Source organism: Vulpes lagopus, chromosome 2, assembly GCF_018345385.1.
Source record: "Vulpes lagopus strain Blue_001 chromosome 2, ASM1834538v1, whole genome shotgun sequence".
Lineage (NCBI taxonomy): Eukaryota > Metazoa > Chordata > Mammalia > Carnivora > Canidae > Vulpes > Vulpes lagopus.
Window position 1 is genome coordinate 125155030 of NC_054825.1, and position 27187 is coordinate 125182216.

At 36.3% G+C, this 27187-nt stretch overlaps 1 protein-coding gene across 3 annotated transcripts in view; it reads left to right on the forward strand.

Annotated features, from left to right (window-relative positions):
* The window catches only part of LAMA2 (laminin subunit alpha 2), a 580308-nt gene that overhangs the window by 361056 nt on the left and 192065 nt on the right, over positions 1–27187 (forward strand). For 2 of the 3 annotated variants that reach the window (XM_041737419.1, XM_041737425.1), the window contains exons 20-27: positions 2441–2547; positions 6721–6901; positions 9470–9606; positions 20858–21094; positions 22464–22607; positions 23272–23451; positions 23559–23747; positions 23835–23968. In XM_041737419.1, the coding sequence (XP_041593353.1) occupies positions 2441–2547; positions 6721–6901; positions 9470–9606; positions 20858–21094; positions 22464–22607; positions 23272–23451; positions 23559–23747; positions 23835–23968 (1309 nt within the window). Of the gene's footprint in view, positions 1–2440; positions 2548–3512; positions 3777–6720; positions 6902–9469; positions 9607–20857; positions 21095–22463; positions 22608–23271; positions 23452–23558; positions 23748–23834; positions 23969–27187 lie in introns of all 3 variants that reach the window. The other variant, XM_041737408.1, reaches the window with a different exon arrangement.

Below are 27187 nucleotides of genomic sequence, written 5' to 3' on the forward strand. Positions count from 1 at the left end.
TTGATTTCTCTTTCTGCCATTTCATTATTGGTGTTCAGAAATCCAACAGATCTCGGTATGTTATTTCTGTATCTTGCAACTGCTTTTATTTTTAAGATGATGCTAATTTATGGTGAATTTAATCCTATATTCTTCATTCTAAGAAAAAAATGACTTCTAAATTATTTGGGATCTTAAAAATAGAAGTATAATATATATGAGACACGATAAAGAAATTAAAAGTACATTTTAATAGGGACATGAGGGGACAGATGGCAGCTACACTTGTGGTGAACATAGTATATACTTGTTGAACTATTATGGTGTCCACCTGAAACTAATGTAACATTGTGTGCCAACCATTCTCATTTCAAAAAATTAATAGAAGTTAATTAATTTTAAAAAGATATTAAAGTATTCATAAAAATTCTAGTGTCAAGTGAAATAGATATTTACAGAAAATATTTTTTAGCCTTTTCTCACACCCCTGATATTGTGTATGCTTCAGCTATTCCCCAGGGAAAAATCACAGCTGCTGCTAAGACCAGTTCTTCAGTGGCCACCAAACTCATATCAAGTTAGCAGGCACCAAAGGCCAAATTGCTGGGAGAAAAATCCAGCATTTTTTATTTAGTAAAGCAGTAAAACTAAGTCAAACCTTGAGTCAGATGAACAGGAAAATAGCATAAGCTGATGGAGTAACTATTTATAATGTATTGATAAGTTGTGCTCACATTAAAGCATCCAGAGACACGAGGTGTTGTATAAAATTTACCAAAACCATCTATGAATATTCTAAATTCCTATGTCACCTCCCCCTCACATTTTTATTTTATTCTAGTATCAACATAATTATATGTACCATTAAAAATATAGAGTATAGAGTGAGATATTAATTATATTCTATTTGTGAAAAGGCCCTTTAATTTTTAGATGGATTTATTATATATCTCAGAATAGCATCAAACAACTTCATAACACAGAAATGACAAAAGATTGCTTAAACCAAATGTGGGGAAATAGTATATAACTCATAAAACAAAGTGATTTTTAAAAAGCATGCTATATTCCTAATACACTCGACACAGTGTACTTTTTAAATGGATATATTTGACGTCTAATGACACAGTGGCCCTAAGGTGTACATTGTGGTACTCCTGGTATCCGTATATACTGCAAGATGGTCACCATCATTGCAATATTTAGTCTATTACACAATATAGTACAATGCTGTCTGTATTCTTCATACCGGGAATTAGAGCACTATCACTTATTTACTGCTCATTATTTACTACTTGCAAGTATATACTCTTAAATAATAGCAATTTTATCCCCCCACCCCCACCATCCATCCCTTGTGACACCACCATTTTACTATCTGTATTTTATAACACTGGTTTTTTTAGATTCCACATGCAGGTGATGCCATGCAGTAATTGGCTTTCTTTGACTTATTTCACTTAGGATAACGTGGTCAAGGTCCATCCACATTGTTGCAAATGGCAGGGTATTGTCGTTTGTCATAGCTGAATATTTCATTGTGTATATATATATATATATATACCACATCTTTTTCTTTAATCCATTCATCTTTGATGAACATTAAGTTACTTCTAGACCTTGGCTATTGGAAATAGGGCTGCAGTAGACATACATACTGATTTCATTTCTTTTAAGTATGTACCCAGTAGCAGAATTACTAGATTGTATATGGTAGTTCTATTTTTAATTTTTTGAGGAACCGCCACCTTGTTTTGAACCAATTTACATTCCCACCAACAGGATATAAGAGCACCCTTTACACCACATTCTTGGCGACATCTGTTATCTCTTGTCTTCTTGAAAATAAGATTCTAATAGGTGTAAGGTGATGTCTCATTGTGGTGTTGATTTGAATCTCTTAGATGATTAGTGACGTTATGTATCTTTTCACGTGCCTGTTGGCCATTTTAATGTCCCCTTTGGAAAAACGTCTAATTAGTTCTGTCTTACTTTTCCAATCTGAAAGATGCATGTGGTCATGTATGTGTATATATAATACTCATAATATTTACACATTATATTAGATTTGTACTTATTGTATTTACATAGTATATAATATTTTCATTATATACTATTTATAATTCACTCTCAAAATTGGAATAATAATGATCACAGTTATATTTCAACAACATATGCTGCGCCAGGCACCGTGATAGAGCTTTACAGGAATCCCCTCTACAGCTTGGAGAGTCTTTGTAGGAATCGAATGATAATGACGCCCAACAGGACACCTAGCAGATCTGAAAGCATTCGAATCTAAAACTCAGTTGCCAAAAAATAAAAATTAAAAATAAAAATAAAATAATAAAAAATAAAACTCAGTTGCCAGCGTCCCCGTTTGGGGGATATTATTATTATTAACAGCCTACTCATGCTACTGGCAGTGTTTTGCTGATCATGGATCCCTCTTCCTTTGCAGCGTGCGGCTGTCGTGTCAACAGCTCCCTCTCCGAGCGCTGCCACGCTAGGACGGGTCAGTGCGAGTGCAAGCCGAACGTGCAGGGGCGGCGGTGTGACGAGTGTAAGGTAAGCAGCAGGGGCTGACCAAGGGTTCCTCTCTCGTTGGAAATGGAAAATGCTCATTAGCTTGCAGTGACACACGTATGAAGTGTAGAGAGAGGAGCCCAGGATTCTCCAAATCTGCACGTACAATCCCTGTGATCGTTGGAATGTTTTTCCAACATAGAAGGAAGTGTGCCGTACGCTAGCACTTGCCCTTCACCCTGTGATCTCTGGCAGGAATACTCACTGAAAATCAGATGTTTTTTGAAACAAATGGCATATAAATTGAATCCCAGTCTATCATGAGTAAAATACTCTTTGCTTTTATGTTGGCAGCATGAATGCCCTACACCGATGGTCTTGGGCAAGCGCTTTGCTCTAGTTCTATCATTTAAGAGTCAGTTCCATGAGCACGCTACTTCTCCAGAGTTGTTAGCAGAGAAGCTAATCAACATATATTTTTAAAAACATTTTATTTATTTATTCATGAGATACACAGAGAGAGAGAGAGAGAGAGAGAGCAAAAGAGAGAAGCAGAGACACAGGCAGATGGATAGGCAGGCTCCATGCCAGGAGCCCAATGTGGGACTCGATCCCGGGACTTCAGGATTACGCCCTGGGCCGAAGGCAGATGCTCAACTACTGAGCCACCCAGGATTCCTCAACATATTTTTTTAGATAACATCACTTTTCTAAAATGAAACAAAAAATCAAAATATGTTGCTGCCTGTTCCTGAGTGTTGGCCTTCCTTCGGTGTGCCAAGTGCCTTGGATCCCTCCATGGGAGTGATGGGTCCGTGTTACCTCTTCTTTATAAATATGTATTTATTCTTGGTGGCAAAGACTGTTGAACAGAACCAGCAGTTCTCAGATGGCAAACTGGCCTTTTTGTAGTAAGCTGGAAGGTATCATCCGCGTCCGTCTGTTGAATAATATCATCTGCTCTTTCGTCCCTTTGTTTTGTCTTATTTTTCCGTTGGCTTTTAAAGCCCCATATGTGGTGGGACCCAGAGAAGCAATTCTGTGTGTTGTGCGGCTGCAGCCCCGTTGGCTCCGTGACACCGCAATGTGATGCGGCGGGACGATGTGCGTGTCACTCTGGCTTCGTAGGGAGACAGTGTCGCCTCGGCAGGCAGGTGCAGCAGCCAGAGGAGCAGCCGCAGAGAGCGCAGCGGGTGCTGGGGCCTCCTCCGAGGTGGGCCGGCAGCAGCTCGGGCGGGTGCCCCCGGGGAGCCCATCGCGCCCCCGCTCCGGTAATCCCAGAGGCACTGCATGGCTCCTGCCTCCGCATGCTGTGTGCCACCCGTGCCGCGGACCCCCTGGTGGCATTTTTACCAAATAACTGTTGCTCAGCGTGCAGACTGCAAATGTCAAAGCTGCACGATTCCTGCTTGAAGCCTTGCCTTTTGAAAAGAGCTTTCCGTGTATTGTTAAGCATGTATTCAAGTTCAGAGGTTCATGAAAGTTTCCATTAACCATGGATATGGAGAAACTAAAGTTTATTTGTACAAACCTATGATTTTAGCAGTGGAAGGAATTTCAGGCATCATTTGGAGCAAATCCCCTTCCATGAATGAACAAGTGAAGGGAAATCTAGCAGAGAGAGAGCAGCTTTCCCAAGTTTCCCAGCTTTCCCAAGTGAAACCGTATGTGTGAGAGTTCAGGGCACCGACTCTGAAGCCAGGCCGGCTGGGGTGGAAGCCTGACTCTGCGCTTGGCTCGCTGGTGACCTTAGGCAAGTCACTTGACCTTTCTGTGCCTCAGTTTCCTCCCTCTGTAGAAAAGTGATGATAATAACTATCTCCCAGGAGTGTCTTGAGGAATAAATGAGTTCATCTTTGTAAAGGGCTTTAGGACGGTGCTTGGCAGGCAGCAGGCACAGTATGTAAGTGCTCACCATCTACTTTTTGAATCTGTTTACTACGAAGGTTTTCCCGAGTCTCGGAGTAAAATTTTTGTACATCAACTTTATTAAAATTTTGTTACTGAAATTCGTTACTATGTATTTTGGTGCAACTTAACTCTTTAAAACTACATTATTTAATTATTTTAAATGGATGGTAAATTTCTTCTTACATATCTTTTAAATAACAAACTTTGAAATTTTCTTAATAACTATGATTTGGAAGTTCATTTAATCCTACATAGATATATCTGTTAAAGATATATAGGTATGCCAATTGAAAAAATTAGGAGATAAAGATGAATTAAAGTATTTCCTCTGCAATTCAGATTTCTAAGTCAGGAAAATTTAGGAGATAAATGCAAAATGCTTTGCATAGGAATACAAACACATCTATGATTCAGGTTTTTTTAAAAACTATGTTAATGTCGTATGTTCTAGTCTTTTTTCTATGTATATATGTTTCTATTTGTGTGTGTGAGTGGTGTGTGTGTCATCATAGGTATATAATCGGAGTCATAGTGTATATATAATTTTGTATCCTACTTTTTGAAATTTTACATAATGCTATATCCTAAGCTTGTTCCTATCATTAAAATTGCTTCAAAACAGGATTTTAATGATTGCCTAGTATTTCATAGCATGAATGTATCATAATGTAACTTACGCAACTTCCTCTCTAACATTGGGAAGTCCCTCTCATAAGTAATGCGGTATTGGGCATGCTCATACTTTAACCATTTTCCTAATTTCTGATTATTTTTCTAGGTCAGGTATCTAGAATTTCGCAGGTAATTGCTCTTTATGAATAAAAATCTTACACGTCTTAATCTTCCCTTACATAATGAAATTTAATTTCAAAATCGTGTGGTAAGTCATTTGTTAGAACTGATACTTTATTTATTCTTTAAAATATATTTCAGTACCAGTGCAGTGCTGCATTAGTTGTATTAGGCATACAATATAGTGATTTCACCTTCTTTAATCATATGATGACATCTGAATTTGGACTGGAAATAAAAATAAAGCCAACAATAAATACAAAGATTAAATGACTGTTAAACTCAGTCTACCCATTTTATATTTAAAAACCAAAATTGTTAGCTAGAGTCATTTTAAGAGCCTAATTTTCAGTGCAATTTTGTTTTCTAGAACTGGTTTTCATACTGTTAACAATAATTTCAAAAATATATAATGACAGTTATTTGTTTCTCTTTGGGTGGCTCCCATTAAATAGCAAGAGTCTTTGTTACCAGAAAGTAACTATTGAGTCTAATATTTAAAAATGGGTATTATTTTTTACAAAGAAGTAATTACCAAGACTAATTTTTCAGATTAAAATATCGTAATAGTGTGACCCACTTCATATTTTAAAATACGACCCTGATGTACTTTAAGTAGGATATGCACTTTTCATTTTTCTAGTAGAGGTAATTTTTTTTTTTTTTAGTAGAGGTAATTTTTAATCCATCCACACTCCCTAACATAGTCACTTTAGGTCAGATAGCATGTATTTCAAGCCAAAGCTAGTCATGAAAACCGATCATAGAAAGTTTCTATGCATAAATAAGAGATATACTTAGGAACTACCCATCAGAGAGTAAAAGGTTCCTTTCATCTACCTAATCCAGCCCTTTGATGTGAATTCTCTCAAATCAATTTCACTTGTTAAAATGAAACCCAAGAAAGTAGGTGTTTGTAAACCAATTATTTTGTCAGCATTGACATAAACCTGTAAGTTATATTTGTAACATGAGCCCTAGAATGATGACTAGGTGTATCTACGGAGAGATGACAAAAATTAGATCAAATATTAGATAAAAAACATTTATTTTATAACTGTAGGTTTCTGCTCAATAATATTGAAAACATTTTTAACAAGTAGAAGGCATTAATAAGATCTAAAAGCAATCAATTCAAATTATTAGGAAGGAAGCAAGTAAATTTTTTAAGTTAAAATGTAAGTAACACCCCATAGCTTAGATCCACGTTGCTGTTAAAATCTTGGAAAGTATAGAGAAAGACTGGTGAAAATATAAAGCAGACATAAAGGATAGTGACCTAATTCTACTGTTAACTTTGATAAAATTTTAAAGCTACAGTACTCTTCTTTCTGGATTTTGTAGGAAAGGGGCCATTAGATCCCATTACAACCTCATTGTCATAACATCCGTGAAGAACTTTGATCATCCGTAGATTCCTCTCTCCTGCCTCACCTTTTGGTGGTGGTGCGTCTTGTTTCATAATGAATTCATTGATTTAAATTTAATTTCTCTCTTCCTTCTTTATGCCAGCCTGAAACCTTTGGCCTACAATCAGGAAGAGGGTGTGTTCCCTGCAACTGCAATTCCTTTGGGTCTAAATCTTTCGACTGTGAAGAGAGTGGTCAGTGTTGGTGCCAGCCTGGAGTGACAGGAAAGAAATGTGACCGCTGTGCCCATGGCTATTTCAACTTCCAAGAAGGAGGCTGCACAGGTGTGTAAATAAGGCTCAGCCCTACACATTCATTCTCTGGTTTGGGCATTTTGGCAACCGTAGCAGTTCATTCTTCAACATCCCTAGAGATTAAAGCAAAGGCACCTTCACAACAATTATAGGATCTAAAATATTTAACCGGATAAGTAATGTATATTTATTTTAAATAAACTAGCAAATGAAATATACTGTAGTGTGAAACATTGCTCAATAAATAACTATTTGCAAGTACTCAATTAAAAAAAAAAAACCATCAGCAGGTCTCAATTCTGCTGTGTCCCTTCCTGGCTGTGACTACCAGTCGCTCACTCAACGGCTCCTGTAGCCTGGAAGTCAAACGTTCAATTTTTCTTTTGCCAGTGTTCTCATAGTTTAAACTTCACTCTCAAGCTAGTATAGTTCAACTTAGAAAAGTGAAGGGGGAAATCATCTCAAGCAGCCTCCAAGCTGAGCGTGGAACCTGAGACCATGACTTCAGCCAAAGCCAAGAGTTGGGTGCCCAACCAACTGAGCCACCCGGGCACCCCTAAAATATACAGTCCTTTGAACCCAACCCTTAAATGTTCAGTTAGTGTGAATTATGAAATGCTACTGTGCATTCAAATATCTTCACTACTAGAAATTATTAGTAAGACATTATTATTTTAAATTATGAAATGGTGATGACATTAGAAATGCAAACTTAGTAGCATTCAGATCCAGAGACACAGGACAGAAAACAGCCCCAAACAAGCAGAATAACATGATGGTTGAGAGTAGACTTCCACCAAATAGCTGGGACGGGTTTCATGGCTCCGCCGGTGACTAGTTATGTGACCTTGCCTAAGTGATTGGGTCTTGCTGTCTCTCTACAAAGTTCATCTGTTAAATCAAGAAAATGATGATTTCTATCTCACTGGGGTTTTGTAAGAATTAGTTGAGTTAATAGCTATAAAATATTTAGAATAATGCCTGGCATGTAGGCACCAGGTCAGTGTTTATCATTGTTATTATTATTATCAGTGTTTATTAGTATTCTGAATTGTGGTAAACATCGTGTTTGGGCGGGGAAAAGCCAGCTGATTATTCAAGTCTTCTCCATACTCAGTTTTATGATTCCGTTCGAAGAACTGCTTAGAGAATTTCTATTTGCAAGGTAACTTCTCGAATTGCTATTCTAACTGTCCCAAGGCATTTTTTAGCACATAAATTTGAACGTAAGGTGAACTAGTTTTCTTCTTAAGAAATGGTACATACAAAATAAACCCTTTGACTTAAAACTATCAACAACAATAATAATAACAAAAATAACAGCTAAGATTTCTTTGGTGTTTGTGTCAAGTATTATACGGAACATTTTTCACAGCTCATATGGGATGCTGTGAGCAATGATAATTGTGACTCCTTAAAAATTGAACTTAGTCAAATAGTCTAAATGTAAAAAGTCAAATTGTTTAAATGTATTTCTTTTAAAGATTTAATCATCATATGACCAATTTAAAGGCTTTTTATAATATTAATCTTCTGTCTGAATCTGAGTATTTGATGGTATTTCTCCCTTTGCTTTCACTTCAGTTTGAAACTTACTAGCTGAGTCAACTATAGCTAATAAATAGTGTTCATTGCTCATCTTAGATGACTTTGACACTCTCCTGAAATCACTTTTATTCAAATCTGATTTATGCAGTATTTGAGAATTTGCACTTTTTACATATTATAGCTAAGAAAATGAAAAATCTATTGAAAAAAATATGGCAGATGGTAAATAAAATTCAAAAATCAACACGCTCACACAGAGTTACAAAATTCAGCTGTTTTTATTTTTTGTGAAACTGGAAATATCCTGATGTATGCCAATTATAACTATTATACTCAATATACTGAATTTAAGAAGCCTGTTGAGCTTATAGTTTTTTTATTGCAAAACAGAGTCATCAATAAGACGGAAATATTAATCTATACAGCATAGAATAAGTAAGTAAAACTAAAAAAAAACATAGAATCAAAATTTTAAACTTTATAGCATCTAAGTACACTGAGCATCGAATCTGATGTGCCATTTCTTCCTTTAAACTTAGTTGAAGGGATCCCTGGGTGGCGCAGCGGTTTGGCGCCTGCCTTTGGCCCAGGGCGCGATCCTGGAGACCCGGGATCGAATCCCACATCGGGCTCCCTGCATGGAGCCTGCTTCTCCCTCTGCCTGGGTCTCTACCTCTCTCTCTCTCTCTCTCTCTCTCTCTGTGACTATCATAAATAAATAAAAAAAAAAAAAAATTAAAAAAAAAAAAAAAAAAAGAGAGATCTTACTTAAAAAAAATAAAAAATAAAAAAAAAATAAACTTAGTTGAAAACCTAAAAATATTTTACCTTTTGAAATTATTAAAAGAAATACAATATAATTTTACAATATAATTTTGTTGATCAACCCCTCTATGAAGTACACTTCACTGTGATGTAAAAGACGAACGAGGTAAGCTTTCACTTATAACAATAATATGGAAAGTGAAACAACACAAATCCAAATACAAACTCCATACTTTCTATCACATTTTTACTGTTTTACTCTTTTTTTCCCTTTTACCTGTGAAGCTTGTGACTGTTCTCATCTGGGAAACAATTGTGACCCAAAGACTGGTCAGTGCATTTGCCCTCCCAATACCATTGGAGAGAAATGTTCTAAATGTTCACCTAATACCTGGGGTCACAGCATCATCACTGGTTGTAAGGTGAGTTAATTGCTCTATTTTATCTGATCATGTTTTAAGAAATTTGTTTTTATCTTGTTAAAGTTTTATAGTCAGGCATTTCAAAAGCTAATATTATTAAACAATAGAGAACTATCAGTATAGAGTGATTGCAGATATTGATCAGTATCTTAACATTTTACTTGTGGGGAAATAAGATGAAAGCAAGCACCACGTTTATGTATCTTCGTTCATGAAACCTACCAAAAAAAAAAAAGAGGAAAAATTATAATAAAATCAGAAACAGCAACAACTTCATACCTAAGCAGAGTGAGATACTAACTGCAATGTACAAGCAAATGAAGGACTCGTTAAAGGAATTTGCCAAAAATCTATAGTAATTGCCCCCAAATTATGACTAGGCTTCACTTTTCAAGAAGCAGTTGAGAGGATTCTGTGGAGTCATATTAACAACCTCTAGCTTGAAAAACTCCATGTTTCTTTTCCATGGGAATTCCACAGAAAGTGGCATGACCAGATTCCATAGTGTCACGTTATGTGCCTGACAGCAACTGCAGGTACATCGGTGAGAGATGACAGACGCTGGGGCCTGGTCAGTGCGCCTCCCCAGAATACGGGAAGTAGGCTCTGTGACTGCTGCTGTGGCTTGATGACCTTCTCGATTTGGAGGCTAAGAAACAGGAGTCTTAAGACGGGTCCTGGATTTGCTTTTCAGATTAGATGAGAGTATTATTTTTTTTTTTTTTTTTTTTTTTTTTTTTTTTTTAGATGAGAGTATTATTTATAGCTACAAGGATTTTTTTCCTTAAAAAATTTATTTATTTATTTATTTATTTATTTATTTATTTATTTATTTATGAGACACAGAGAGGCAGAGACATGGGCAGAGGGCGAAGCAGGCTCCCTGCAGGGAACCTGATGTGGGACTCGACCCCGGGACCCCAAGGTCATGCCCTGAGCCGAAGGCAGACACTTAGCCGCTGAGACAGCCATGGCTACAGGGATTATAGGAGATTCGAGGTCAGGTAGGAAAGGTGATGAGTTCAGGAATTTTGTCAGTGTTTTGAGAGGTATTAATTAAATAAAATACAATTCACTCTCTTGAAGGCGTGAGTTTTGACCAGTGATTACAGTTATATGCTCCCTTGTAGTCTACTTCCCCTCACCCCTCAACCAGCATCAGGAATTTACTGTTTCTCCTTCTATCACTGTAGTTATGTTGTCTCTCCAAATTCATGTAAATCAAGCCCTCGTCCATGTTGTTTGGATTTTGCTTGCTTGTTTGGTGGCAATAGTTTTGGTCTGGCTTCCTTTACTTAATATAATGCTTTTGTGATTCATCCATACTGTTGCATATAGCAGTAGTTTGTTATTTTTAATTATTTACTAATTTGTACTGGATGATATGCTGTGATTTGCTTATTACCATTTAATGGGCATTTGGGACATTGGGCACTGGGTCATTTCCAGTGTGGGGCTATTATGAACTATTTTGCCATGAATACCAATGTATAAGTCAAAAGCATTGGTGTAGATGTATGATTTCACCTATCATCCATCACAAGACTACTCCATATCCTTCCCAACACTTAGGATTGCTTTTTTTTTTTTTTAAGATTATTTATTTATTCATGAGAGACACAGAGAGAGACAGAGACACAGGCAGAGGGATAACCAGGTTCCTTGTGGCAAGCCCGATGCGGGACTCGATCTTAGGACGCCGGGGTCACACCCTGAGCTGAGGGCAGATCCTCAACCGCTGAGCCCCCCATCTGTTCCCCAACACTTAGGGTTCTGACTCTTGAATTTTAATCATTCAGTTGGATGTTTATGTATATCTTTCTGTTGCTTTAATGTCCACTAATATTGGGAATAATTTTATTTACCATTTATATATCTTCTTGAGTGAAGTTCTATACAAATCTTTTCTATTTTAGGTTGTTATTTTCCTCATAATGTGAAATAAAAGTTCTTTATATATTCTAGATGCAAGTCCTTTAACATATATATGTTCAGTAACTATTTTCTCCCACTATACAGCTTGCATTTTATTTTCTCTGTAGTAGCTTCATCTAATTTTTATAAAGACCAGTTTTTTGTTATCCTTTTCTTTCATGGCTCATGCTTTTTCTTTTCTAAGAAATGTACAGGTGCTTACATCAAGATCTAAAGACCCCTCTCCTGTGTTTTCTTCAAGAAGTTTTATAATTTTGGCTTTTACATTTAGGTCCACATTCCATTTTCAGTATTAATTTTTCTGTGTGAAAAGCTCAGTTTTTAATGGATATCTAATTTTTCCAGCATCATTTTTGAAAAGATTATTCTTCTTCCCCATTGAATTACGTTGGTCAAAGTAGAATAATTGCATGTGCCGCTCTTGCATTTCTGAACTCTATTCTGTTTCGTTGATCGGTGTCTGTCCTTGTGCTAACACAGTACTGTCTTCATCACTGTAGCTTTTTAGTAATGTGTGAAATCAGGTGATGTAGATTCTCCAACTCCTTTTCATTTCCAATACCTTTTGGGTACATTAGATCTTTTGCATTCCCACTTTTAAAGAGTTTGTCAGTTTCTTTACCAAAAGCTTTCTAGGATTTGATTGGCATTACATTGAGTCTACAGGTCATTTTGGGAAAAATCAAGACTATTGCACCTTTCAATATACGAATATGACCTAAGTTCTAATTTAGCTGTCTATACTTTTTTTCTCATCAATGTTTTATAGTTTTTGGTGTGCAAGTCTTGTACATGTTCTGTTATATTTATCACTGTATTTCATATTTTTGATACAAATGTTATTATTTGTTTCATCTCAATTCCTAATTGTTGCCAGAATAGAAAAATACAATTATTTTTATTTAACTTTTTATACTGCAATCTTGCTAAGCTTATTCTAATTACCTTTTGGTAGATTGATTAGGATTTTTTATGTAGACAATCATACCATCTGCAAATTGAGTTTACTTCTTCCCTTCCAACCCATGTAACTTTTATTTCATTTTCTTGACCTATTACAGTAAAATGTTGACTTGCAGGGCTGGGAGCAAATACCCCTGCCTTATTCCTTATGTTAACTAGAAGGCATTCAGTCTTTTACAATTCAGAATGTTGTTAGCTGTGTTTTGTTTATAGATGCTATTTAAAAGTTTGAGGATGTTTCTCATGTTCCTAGTCTATTAAGAACTTTTATCAAGAATATATGTTCAGTTTTATCAAATGCATTTTCTACATCTTTTGAGATGGCCATAGGATTTTTCATTTTCAGCTGTTAATATCATAAATCATATTAATTGATTTTCAAATATTGATCCAACTTTACAATCCTCAGATAAATCCTGCTTGATCATGAGGGATTATCTACTTTAAATTATTTTACATTTTTTTACTAGCATTTTGTTAATGATCTCTGGGTCTCGGTTCATAAGGAATATTGGGTCATTGTTTTTTGTAGTTTTATTGTTTAGTTTCATTATTGGGGTACTGCTAGTTTTATTAAATAGATTAGAAAGTATTCCATTCTCATAGTTTCTGAAGGAGTTTGCATAATCAATGAAAAATAAATGAAAACAAAGATACTTTAGAAAAAAGTCAATGAGACCAAAAAAATGGTTCTTTTGAAATTTTTAATGAAGTTGGTAATACTCTAAGAAGATTGATCAAGAAAATAAAAAGAGAAGAAGGAAATAATAAAAATCAGGAATAAAGGAAGAAGCATCGGGACATCTGGGTGGCTCAGTGATTGAGGGTCTGCCTTTGGCTCAGGTCGTGATCCTGGGGTCCTGGGATCAAGTTCCCCAGTGGGCTCCCAGCAGGGAGCCTACTTTTCCTCCCTCTGCCTGTGTCTCTACCTCTATCTCTGTGTGTCTCATGAATAAATAAATAAAATCTTTTTAAAAATACATAAATAAAAAATAAAGGAAGAGGCATCATGAGGATCCTGCATATGTTAAAAGAATAATATGAGCAACTTAAATCAACAAATTTGATAACTGTACAAAATAAAAGTTCCTTCCTTTTGTTTACTTTGAGTTTAATTTTCTCTTATGTTCCAAGTTTCTTAAGATGAAACCTTAGATCATTGACTTGAGACCTCTCTTCTTTACTAACATAAGCATTTCATGTTATAAATTTCCTTCCAGGCACTAATTTAGTTGCATCCCACACATTTTGATATGTTGTTTAAATTTTCATTGTTAAACTCTTCTTATTTATTTTACTATTTATTTGTGAGTCATTGATTATGTAGAAGTATGTTGTATAATCTCCAAATACTTGAGGGTTTTCAAGATATCTTTCTGTTATATTTGTGTTATAACACATATAACATATTTTGTATCTTTCAGTTCTTTTGAATTTATAGAGATTTGTTTTATTTCTCATACTAGTGTCCATTTTGATTAATGTACTAGCAAACAACATGTATTCTGGTATCATTGGATGAAATCTTCTATAAAAGTCCATTATTCGTAGTGATTTTTATGTGTACTTATTCTATCAATAACAGGGTATTTATATTTATGATTTATCTGTTTTTTCATTTAGTTCTCTCAGGTTTTTTTTTTTTTTTTTTTTTTTAGTTCTCTCAGGTTTTGATTCATGTATTTTAGAGTGAAAATACTAGGTGTATACTCATTTAGAGTTATTATGTCTTTTTGAAAAGTTGATGCCTTTATTAATATGAAATGTCTCTCTTTATCCCAGGTAATGTTTCTTCTTCTTCTGAAGAGTATTTTTTTCTGATAACCATATAGCCATGGTTCCATCTTTCTTTTGATTGGTATTTGTGGGATATACATTTTTCCACACTGTAATTTATCCCATCTCTTTTTAAATATTTAAATATATTTCTTTTAGATAGAATATATTTAGATCTTTATTGTTGATCTGATCTTAACTGGATTATTTCCATTTAATGTAATTATTAATACGACTGGCTTAAGTCTACATTTCGCTGCTTGCTTTGCCTTGTCTGCTCTTACTTTCTTCTTTTCTTGTCTTATTTTGGATCGATTAATTTTTATAATTATATTTTATCTTCACATTTGACTTATTAACTATACACTATTTTTTTGTCTTTGGGGATTTGCATCTTGACTTTTTATACGTATCTTTTTTTATATGTATCTTAAAAAAGCAGTACACGCTTTATATTTAGCATAGAAACCCTACAAGAATAAATCTCTAATTCCCCTTTTTATCCTTTATGTTTCTCCCTTTCTTATCCCCCTGTAATCGTGACCATACATTTTACTCCTACATATTATATATCCTAAATATAATCTTATGATTTTGATTTAAATACTCATTTATCTTTTTAAAAGGCAAAAATGCTGCTTTTCTGTTTTTCCACACATGTATCAGTGCCAGTGCTCTCGTTCCTTTGTGTATAGCCAAATTTCTGTTCTATATCATGTTTGTTCTTCCATTAGCTACATCCCTAATTATTGATATTATTATTTTTAGTATTTCAGGTCTGCTGACAATGATTTTTCAATTTTGTATGTTCAAAAACAGTGTTTTAACTGTTTTTTCCTTAAGTTTTCAAAGATACTTTTTCTAGGTATAAAATCCTAAATTCTGGTTTTCAGCAATTTGATTATGCTGTCTTTTTGTGCTTTTCTTATTTATTTCTCATGTGGTGAGTTGGACCTGTTGGATCTGTGGGATCACAGTTTTTTATTAAAAACTTGGTTTCCATACACTACTTCTTCAAATCCTTTTATGTTCTTTACTCCCATTTCTCCTTCTGGAACTCATTATGCGTATGTTGGTCCACTTGATACTCTTCCATACCTGACTGAAATTCTGTTTATTCTCATTTCTTCTGTATTCTTAATTTTTGATAGTTTCTATTGTTGTGTCCAAGTCTACTGATATATTTTTTTCTGCAGTGTCTAATCTGTTCTTAATCCAGTAGATTATATATTTTTCATTTAAAATTTTTCATCTGTAAAATTTCCAGTTAGATCTTTTTATAGCTTTCATTTCTCTCCTCATTATATTCAAATTTCTACTTATTCTCAATAATATTTATAATACATGTAAATATTAGCCTTTGCTATATGATTGTCTTTGAATTTCACCATTTCTTTTATTTCAATATATTCTTAATGGTTGATTTTTCTGTTGGTTACAAATCATGTTTTGTTGCTTCTCTCCATGCCTGATAGTTTTGATTTAGATGCCAGATGGACATTTTTCATTGTTGCATATTGGCTTTCACTATATTCCTTTAAAGAGTATTGAACTTTATCTTGGCAAACAGGTTAGTAACTCACTGATCAATTGGATGTTTTTGAACCTTGCTTTTAAGTTGTTGTTTAGTTTAGTTTAGTTTAGTTTTGTTTTGTTTTGTTTTAGGGAGGGTCTAGAGCAGGCTCTAATCCAGAGATCATTTAGCTCCATTGCTAAGGGGCTGAGTGCATTGAGAACACTATGCATTGTGCATTACTGTGTCTTTCTACTCTTGCTGTTGGGAATATGAATTATCTCAAGCTTTCTGTGAGCCCTAGGAATTTTTTCAGCCTATGGCTTTCCAATGTTTTATTTTGTTTTGAGTTCTGAGCCACATAGAATTGTATCCCGTGCAATCACAGATCAGTACTCAGCCAAAGATTCAAGGGGACCCTTCTGCAGATCTCTGGAATTCTTTCTGTGTTTGACTTTCTCATTTTTAGATACATATTCTATTGGCCCCATAAGTTCTGTCTCAGCTTCTCCAAACTCTGTTTTTCAATCCAGCTACAGTGCTGGCTTTATTTGGGCTCCCCCTTTTTGGGTTGCAGCCTAGAAACTTCCTTCTTGCACTGCCTCATCTGCTTTCCTTCTCTCAGAAATCACAGTCCTGTGCGTCCTGGCATCCACCATCTGAGAATAGTCATTTCGTAGTTTTCATTTTTTAGTTTTTGGTTTTGTAGTTTAACAGCTTAAAAGAGGGAGATAAACCATGTAAGTGCTTTTAAAACTGAAAGACTGTTTAAAAAGAAGGAACATTCTTTAGTGTAAATGCAACACAGAGGTCAAATAGGATTAGGGCTGACCTGTATCTCTCCATTAAGAGCAATAATTAAGGGCATTTTTGACATTAACGAGAGTCATTCCAATCAGTCACATTGTGTTGAGGAATATTAGAACATGATGACTAAGTGTGGCCTCTTTGACTCATGGTAACAGCCTATAGAGATGTAAACCATTTTTTCCGCTGACTCAGTGCACATGCAATCTCTAATCATCCTTACATATATGATAAAGCATTTGAATACACTGGTCCAGAATACATAATCTGGAGGAAAACAAGAGCATTGGTTATTGATCAAGGAAGTTCAGATACATGATTTCAATTGGTCACATGGTTAAATAAAAACTAGATGGGACACTCATTTTTCTAGTGCCAATGGCACTAAATTTGAAATACATTTTTGGAAATGAAACAAAAATTCCTCAAGAGTTCCAAAGCTTTTTGTGAGTATGAGCAGTGCTATAAGTTTCTATGACTGACTTTTTTGCATTTTCAACTTTGAGTCCAAGCATCTACCCCATCCCATGGATTCATGAACAAGTCCCAAGGTAAGAGGATTCCATTCTATCCACAAAATCCTGTGATGTGGCCAAACTCTAATAACCTCCTGAAATGAAAGCTGATGCCTAATCTGGATATAAATAAAAATGGAATATAGACCAATTTTCCTTAAAAAAAAAAAAGTAGTTCTGTGTTTGATACCATTATTTTTACTGATCGTTGAATAAACATTATGTTGATTGAAGTTGATTGAAAATTTTTTATTACTCTTGAACCACTTAAAAATCTGAATTTCTGAACAGCTACACATTTCATCATTATGACAATTACAAAAAAATTCATAGAGTCCTCACAAATATTTATGAACATGTATTCTACTATTGAAAAAATGTAGATGATTATAATCTGAATGAACAGTGATTTGAGATTTATAGTTTCCTTTTCTTTGTGTCATAGATAATTTCTTTGTGATGAAGTGTGAGCACACATATCATTTGAGCTTTCACTGAAGTAGAATACAAAGCCTGTCATCTTGCACTAGCAGGGGAGTAGTGCACAAATCCTCTATTGCTAAACAAACATTACATCTAATTATGATTTAAGTTTGATGTTGGCTATAGTGCTATCTAAACATATGGTTAATGGTCCCTTTTATTCTCCACTATAACTTCTTGAATAAGCTTCCTGATTTGGAAAGGTCCTAATGTCTACTTGGACTGTCATCTAGTCTTTAAGAATTAGTACTTTGGAATTATATGATAAATTGGGTAGCAAACACTTCCTATTTGAGTTAAAGGATAAGAATGTCTTGTAAAACATTTTAAAATTTATTACATGACTGTAGTTTCCATAATGTATCATAATTTTCTGTTTCCAATTATGGCATATTTTATTTAACTGAGTTAAGGAAAAATAAGTGAAAGAATTAATTATTCTTATTTTTTAAAAGAATTTATTTATTTATTTATTTATTTATTTATTTATGAGAGATAAAAAGCAAGGGGAGAAAGAGGGACAAACAGACTGCACCAACCACAAAGCCTGACTCGGGTCTCGATCCCATGACCTCCAAGATCATGACCTGAGCCAAAATCAAGTGTCGGATGCTTACCTTACTGAGCTACCTGGGTGCCCTTAATTATCCTTATTTTGATATCTCATTCTCTATCTGATGTTCTATAAGGATGAGTTACTTGGGATGACAGCAGTGGGTTATTCTATGCTTAGGAAACTATGTTTCCTAATATAATTTAATATATATATTTTATATATATATATTTATTATATATATAATATAATCAGTTTATATTATAATGTAATTTATAATATAATCAGTTTTATCATATAATATAATCAGTAATCACATTTTGGATGTTTGGGCTTAAAACAGCTTTCTAGTAGCAATTTTTTTTTTCTGAACAACATTGAAGATAGAAACACTTAATCATAGACATCAAAAATAATAAGACCTGGTGATTATTTTAATATCTGAATCTGGGAAAATATTTCACCAAACATTTGCACAGGAAAGAGATGATAGATGGAAACTATCTGTGAGACTCAGAGAGAGTCTATCTACCTCTGACTCAGAGAGAGACTATCTCTGTCAGAGAGTAGTCTCATAAGTAAACTACTCTTGGCAAGAGCAGAGGCGGGAATATCCTCAGTAGTAGTGGATATAAGAATTAAGCTGAGCAATAAAAGTGTGAGAAATGCAAAGGGGTATCCAGCCAGACATGGATCTAGGGATTTGGCAAGTGGTAATGCATAGAAGTCTGCCATAGAGCGATAATGTGAGAAAGATACTAAAATAGTACCAAAAAGGATCTGGACATTGATGACATATAAACATTACGTGGTAGGAAACTCAGACACAAAGAAAGATGGTACCGATGGGGGTACCGAGTCAGGACTCATTTGGGAGACAGAAATCGTAACAGTTACATAACAGGGAAAGTAGCAGATAAAGAACTGTTAACTGGCAAAAGCTGATTAGTTACTTTAAAAAAAGCATTAAAAAAAAGGATATATGAAGACCTGAAGTAACGGTCACAAAAGAGTAGCTACAATTTCTAGGTTGAGCAGGGGTGAACAGAGTTTGCAGACAAGCCGTAGTCTGCAGAAGCTGTCCACCATTGTGAGCACACGGGGGTGCTTGTCACATCAGAGCATGTGTGTAGACCACAGCTACTCAGCTGTCTTGGGGCGAGAGTAGCCTGAGGCCGAGCTGGAATTCTTTATAGGCTCCTGAGCTCTTATGCTAAATAGTAAAATAGTAAACATGATAATAGTAATGAAGAATCAGAACCCAGGGCAGAAGTGTCTTCCCACCCCTGGGGCCTTATCGGGTCCCTCCAGGGCCCACTGTTGACTAAGCCTAACATCCTGCTCCCTAATCACAGAGAAATGCCAACAGGGTCCAACCACAATATCGTAAAGCTGGACAAGGAAGAGGGAATTTAGAGCTCAGAGACCATAGAATGATCATTGCCATTGCTGAACCCTGAGAATGACTTATTCCAAGATCCTAAATGACATTTTAGAGACCTGCTTCGCATGTTCATTAAATCGCAATGAGATACGAGCTCTGTAAATCAAGAGCAGAAAGACTTAAAAGAATATAAGAGGAAAAGACACAGAGATGAGCACAAATTGGAAATGAGTCAGATGACATAAATTACTGAAAATCAGCCAAAAATGCAATAGTGTAATTAAAAATGCATTAGTGCCATGTACATACAATAGAATTTTCACTGTGTTCAACGGGCACTATAAAATGGTCAACAAATCTGAGTGGCAAATAGGAAAAGGGCTGCAGAGAACATTAGGACATCGCAGATTGGGCAGACAGACAGAAGCGGTGTATTTTAAGAATTGTAGGTGATTCCGAAGAAGAAGATTGGCAAATATGGACAGAAGTAACAATCAAAAATAAATTTAAATCAAAAATAAATTTAATTTAAACTTAAGTAAAAAGAATAATTTTATTCTCAAACTGAAAGAACTCATGAGATTCTAGTAAGTTAATAATAAAAAAGACTCAAACTAAAAATTCTAGCAAATGTTTTAATTATGTAAGAGAACAATCCTATGCATGCCTAGGAAGTAGAAAATAGGCTACCAGCAAAGCACCTCAAATCAGGCTTGTCCGCAACATGAAATGCCAGAAAACAACATCCTAGGTATACTTTCCCGAGTTCTCTTGGCTTCCCCAAATCTGGTTCGGGGATCTCTGTATGTTCTCAGAGACGTCTGCACATCTCCTATCCTATAATTCTTATTTCATCCGTGTGTGTGTGTGTGTGTGTGTGTGTGTATTCATCTTCCTCTGTTAGACTGTGAGAGAAGTCTCTTTACAAATTAAATTCTCTAAAAATGAGATGATAAGGTGAAATGGTTGTGTCAAGTTCAAATTTTGAAACCAAAAGTGGTTGAAGAAAACCCATACCCACCTCCTCCTTGCCACAAGACAGACAAAAAAAAAAAAAAAAACCACATTTCTTTTCTCATTAAGATTATGGTTTCTGGACGCTCATCTGTTTGGATGCTCATCTATTTTAGTAAATGCAGGAAGCAGTTTTAATGTTATGTTCATTGATATTTCCCAGGCGGCTAAACTAGAACAGTACAAAGCATATAATAGACACGTGATGAATATGTGTTTCATGGAAACATAGAAACATTCAAATTAAAATTTTAAGAGATTTCCCACGAAATGGTGTTTAATGGTTGCTGTTTCTATCTCCTCCGTAGGCTTGTAACTGCAGCACAGTGGGATCCTTGGATTTCCAGTGTAATATAAACACGGGCCAATGCAGCTGTCACCCCAAATTCTCTGGTGCAAAATGTACAGAGTGCAACCAAGGTCACTGGAATTACCCGCACTGCAGCCCCTGTGAGTGCTTCCTGCCTGGGACGGATGACAGGACCTGTGACCCAGAGACTAAGAAGTGCTCCTGCGTTGACCAGACGGGGCAGTGCACCTGTAAGGTATGTGCTGCCGAAATACACTAGGGATTCTCTCTCCATTGCTCACTTCTGGCTTCATCCAGTGGTCGTTATTCATGCTTCACCAAGTTAAACAAATAGACAAAAATTCATTGCCAGACACAGTTTTTATTTGTTGGCCTACAGATAAGCACTGCTCTTTAAGAACTTATTTCCAACCAAAATCCAACTTCATTTCTAGTTGATAGAGATGATATATTTTTAGTGGTAAAGTTAGATTTTTCTTTACATATTTGTTTAAACAGGAATAATTTGGGAAGGGAAAAAATGACGTTTCTCTTAAGCATCATCAGAGAGAAATCACGGCTCGATAATAGGGCTTCTAAAATTCCATTTCTCTTCACATTACTCCACAATCACTGTACACTGAAAAATATATTTACTGCTGTGGAAGTTCAGTAAAATCTCCTCACGTATAAACACTGACATAACAAACAGCGACTACATGTAAAATTCAGCTCTCATTAATATTGTTAAATGATGTAGAAAAACAGCCAATTAAAAAGGATAAGAGGGATTTTTTCCCCCTTAGATATTTCTGAAAAGTCAATCCCAGGATAAATGCAGTTAAGACTATGTCAGGGGTATCTTTTGAGAAAAAGTCTATGCAAAGAGGGACAGAGGACACAGGAAAACGAAATCCAGGGAGTGATTATTACAGTTGCCTTCAGAATTTAGGAAAATGGCAGCTCTGTATGTGTGTGTGTGTGTGTGTGTGTGTGTGTGTATACACATATATAATTGTATATGTATGTATACAATTTATATTTATTTTATATACAATTTATATTTAATTTATATAATACATATAAATACAGTATATATATTGTATTTAATACATACTTAATACATATATATTACACATTTAATACATAATACATATTTAATACATATTCTATATACTGTATTTAATACCCATTGGATGTGTGTGTGTGCGCCTATGTCATATAATGATAATTCTATAAATCTGTGTCTTAGCATCCCGCCTGTTTTTTACAACTTTGTATCACGCCACTGTCTGGGAATCACTGTTTCTGTTTTGCTTTTGAAATTCTCATGATTTTTTCCTATTGTTCACAGTGGATATTAGGAGATCTAATATATAAATAAAATCATTTAGATTTTAAAATCAATATACAATAGCCTCTGCAATATATTTATGTATATGGAAAGCTATTCCTAGACTCCTGAAATCCTAACAATGAAATGAACTAAGTATGCCATTGAGATGTGAGTCTAATGCCCAGTGAACGTTCTTTTGTTGTTAATGAAGAAGAAGCATTACTCTTTCTCACCTCTGTTTCTCTCATGACTTCACCATGGACCCTGAGGAACTCTCCTCTTCCCTCAGGTGAACGTAGAAGGTGTCCACTGTGACAGGTGTCGGCCGGGCAATTTTGGACTTGATGCCAAAAACCCACTTGGCTGCAGCCAATGCTATTGCTTCGGTGCAACTACCCAGTGCTCTGAAGCAAAAGGACTGATCCGGACGTGGGTGAGTGAGGGACAGCCAAGCCAGGCCATGGTGTGTCCCACTGGTGAGTGTCGGTCAGGCACCGAGGGAGAAGAGGCAAGGGGAAGCAGGGAAGTCCTCTCTTCCCCTGTGCATACTGAGAACTGGGGCCATGTGACACTACACGGTTGGGGTGAATGCCTTTTGTTCTTCCGGGGAATAGTTTATTTATTGTCACTAAGGAGACAGATGCCAGTGTGGAAGGGAGGTGCTGTGTGTGGGGTGTGGGGGGGAGCTGCATTCTGGAGGCCGAGGGCCAGGGCCCGAATGCAGGCCTGCACTGAGGCCAACGTGGAAACCAGGCCTTGCTGCCCATTCACGCTAGCCAGCCAGAGAGAACCCCCAGCTTTTAGAGCTCCAGGGTGTTCATTTTTACTTCCATTTTCCTGTGACCCTTCCCGCTTTTAAGTTCTACTGTTTATGAGTGTAAGAGGCCAATTTTCATAGAGGTCCTAGTTGTCACCGTGCAAACAAGGCAGATTCATCCCCTGCCCTGCTGGTTCGCTCTGCACAAAGCTTGTTTCCCATGAGAACACCTCCTCAGAAGGAGAATTAGACTGCACAGAGACATGTGGCCCGTGACTCGGTTTTAAAGGCGCAACCAAAAGATCTGAAGTCAGCACCCTCTGTTTGTATTCCCACGTAGGTGACTCTGAAGCCTGAGCAGACCATCCTGCCCCTGGTGGACGAGGCTCTGCAGCACACCACCACCAAAGGGATCGTTTTTCAACATCCAGAGATTGTGGCGCACATGGACCTGGTGAGACAGGATCTCCGCTTGGAACCTTTCTATTGGAAACTTCCAGAACAGTTTGAAGGAAAGAAGGTAAGGACAAGAACTTCAAAGCCGTATGAGAATAACTAAAATGTGTTTTTGAAATCACGCCATTTGGGGCTTTATCTAACATGTCACTCATCGTTTTATTTTGTCAGCTGATGGCCTATGGAGGCAAACTCAAGTATGCAATCTATTTTGAGGCTCGGGAAGAGACAGGGTTCTCTACTTACAATCCTCAAGTTATCATTCGAGGTGGGACCCCTACTCACACTAGAATTATCATCAGGCATATGGCTGCTCCTCTAATTGGCCAGCTGACAAGGCATGAAATTGAAATGACGGAGGTAAGCTTATTAGTTTGGTGCAAGGATGCCAGTGGTTTTACATTTAGTTTCATCAAATGTGGTTTCTTTTCTTTTTTTTTTTAACAGAAAGAATGGAAATATTATGGTGATGATCCTCGAATCAGTAGAACTGTGACCCGTGAAGACTTCTTGGATGTTTTATATGACATTCATTATATTCTTATCAAGGCAACGTATGGAAATATCATGAGACAAAGCAGGTAAACTGTAATGGAATAGAAGTTAAATTCTGATTTTAGAGTCTATAGATGAGAGCAGTAAGACACTTGACCAGAAAGATTTAGGAGTGTTTGGTTTGGGAATGAGAGGATAGAACACAAGTCAAGGATGCCTTCCAGGTCACCTAGAAGAAAATACTACCATTCCCTCCAAAGATAAAATAGGACAAGAAGCAAGCTTAAGAGGAGAGGATAAGTCAAATTGACCTTCAACCTGGTGAGTTTTAGATGTCAGTCAGAAATTTAGGTGAAAAAGCCCTGTTGGGTAGAGATAGATAACTTGTGCTATAAATAGATTACAAGATTGCTGAGAAGGTGACCTCCTTCAATCTTCACGGAACAGGCAGGGACATGCTGGTCTCAACTCTTGCAACCATGAGCATTCTCATATGTGTCCCAGTGTGCCCTACAATATTGTCCCTTTCATTGTGCATCATGATGTGAAAAGATTGGGAATCACACAGAATAGAGAGAAACAGAAGAATAATAGTAATAAATATTTTGTCATGCAAGCCAAAGAATGAGAATACTACAAGGGGGGATAGAGTTTTCATGTAACCCAAAGAGGCCAAGTAAAATGAGGCCTTTGAGACTTGACACTTAGGATTGCACTGGTACCATTCATAATACCATTTTTTTTTTTTTTAGAATCCTGAGGCAAATCTCAAAGTTTCAGGCTATGAATGGGACACAGTGACCCTAATAGTATGGATGTAGACTATTATTTTCCATTAACATAAGTGTAAAAGGGAGGAATGAGATAGTGTCAAAGATCAAGGGATGACTGTTTACTCTGGGAGAGAACTAAACATGTTTACAAACCCTGATGGAAAAGAGTTTGTAGCAATATATACATTAAAAATTATAGGATAATGGAAAATAAATAATGGAGAAGCCAGGAGATTTCAACATGAGCAGCCATGATCATTTCCCAGAGTGGAAGGGACAATTTATCTAATGAGATAAAAGGAGGAATTGCACACCTGTGCAAGGTTTCCTGTCATGGAAGCAGAAAGTTGAGTTCATACACATAGTCTCAATTTCTCTGGAATGTCAGTTATTTCATGCAAGAATGTGAGATCTATAGATGTTTGAAAACAGTCTTATGCAATAAATTAGTAGATCAGTTTAGGAAAAAAATTTATAAAGTCTTTTATTGGCAAAGCAATGAATATATAAATCCTGTACTTCAGGTGTTTATGCTAAACATAGCAGGAGATTTTTTTTCTTTGTTGCAGAACATCCGTATTGTTCTCCTGATTATACCATAGGTAGGGACTTTGGGTAAAACAATAAATCAAGGACCAAAATTCACTTTCAAATCTGTATCCCTTTGGTGTTCTTTCTCATGTCTAAGATTACTTTATGTGAAATAATAATAAAAAAAGGGCATGTACCAAAAAAATACAGTTGGCATTATCATTAATTATTTTTAACTGTAAAGTGTAAATTAAGTGGCAGAAACCAAAGCATGTGTGCATGTCATGGAAGACAGCAGGTAACTTTGTGAGTGTGGAAATAAGTGATTATTTTGCAAACTGTTCTACACCACAGAGTTTGGTAGCCCACAGAACATTTTGTTAGCAGAACCGATAGAAACCATGTCCTGCATTTTTCATTGTACTTTCTTTGCTTTCCTGATGCCGATTCCCCATATGGGGGAAAAGACTACCTTTATTTTGGTCTTTTTCCCCGGTGAGTCTCTTTCTCTTCTCGTATTATTCACATACCTCCCTAAATAAAGTTCTTTAGCTTAGGAGATCACTTTGTGAGACTTAAGGATAAATAAATAAATACAATACTTATTCTAGACTCATCAAAGGCTAAAGCCATTGTCTATCCACAATAAGAATAAGTAAAGCAATGGATTAGCACTTAATTTTCTAATACAGTAGACTTGACAACATTGAAAAATACATTTGAATCTTCCCCCCAAACAGTGAGGCATCATGCATCTTTGTTCACTTACAAATTGAAAATGTCTCAGAAGCAGAGAGTTTAAAAATTTTACATGTAGTTTGTAGACTTTGTATATAATGTCAATGCTGACATTGCCTTTTTTTTTTTCTTTGCTTTTGTCTTCTCTTGCATTGATTTGAAGGATGTAACAACTTTGCACTTCGGTATTCAGTTAAATAGAGGCTTGAGTTTGGCCAAATCCCTGATTCAAGCAAAACAGTTGCTCTTTCAGCGCCTGAGAAAAACCAGGTGTATTGCAGAAATATCTGTTGTTGACACGCAATGCAAGTTTTACTTGGTTCTTTTTTTTTTTTTCTTAATTAATTTTTATTGGTGTTCAATTTACCAACATACAGAAAAACACCCAGTGCTCATCCCGTCAAGTGTCCACCTCAGTGCCCGTCACCCATTCCCCTCCAACACCCGCCCTCCTCCCCTTCCACCACCCCTAGTTCGTTTCCCCGAGTTAGGAGTCTTTATGTTCTGTCTCCCTTCCTGATATTTCCCAACATTTCTTTTCCCTTCCTTTATATTCCCTTTCACTATTATTCATATTCCCCAAATGAATGAGAACATACACTGTTTGTCCTTCTCCGATTGACTTATTTCACTCAGCATAATACCCTCCAGTTCCATCCACGTTGAAGCAAATGGTGGGTATTTGTCGTTTCTAATGGCTGAGTAATATTCCATTGTATACATAAACCACATCTTCTTTATCCATTCATCTCTCGATGGACACCGAGGCTCCTTCCACAGTTTGGCTATTGTGGCCATTGCTGATAAAAACATCGGGGTGCAGGTGTCCCGACGTTTCATTGCATCTGAATCTTTGGGGTAAATCCCCAACAGTGCAATTGCTGGGTCGTAGGGCAGGTCTATTTTTAACTCTTTGAGGAACCTCCACACAGTTTTCCAGAGTGGCTGCACCAGTTCACAGTCCTGGTTCTTTTAAGTATTCACTAGCCTGTTGGTGTGCACGCATCATGTGGGAGAGAAGGGAAGATGATTCTAGCGACCCCTCATGGTATAAAATACAATACGACGCCAACAGAGAGGACCTGGGAACAACGAACTCCCACAGAGAATCCAGGGAAACATAAGGGTAGAGCCATTCTTACAGGACGGGAGTGGTGTGTTGATAGGTCAGACCGCTCTGTGCACTATAAGGAGGGGAGAGTGAAATCTGAATTTTTAATGGACCACGTGTTTCATACAGGCTGGCTGGTCTTGCACGTGCAG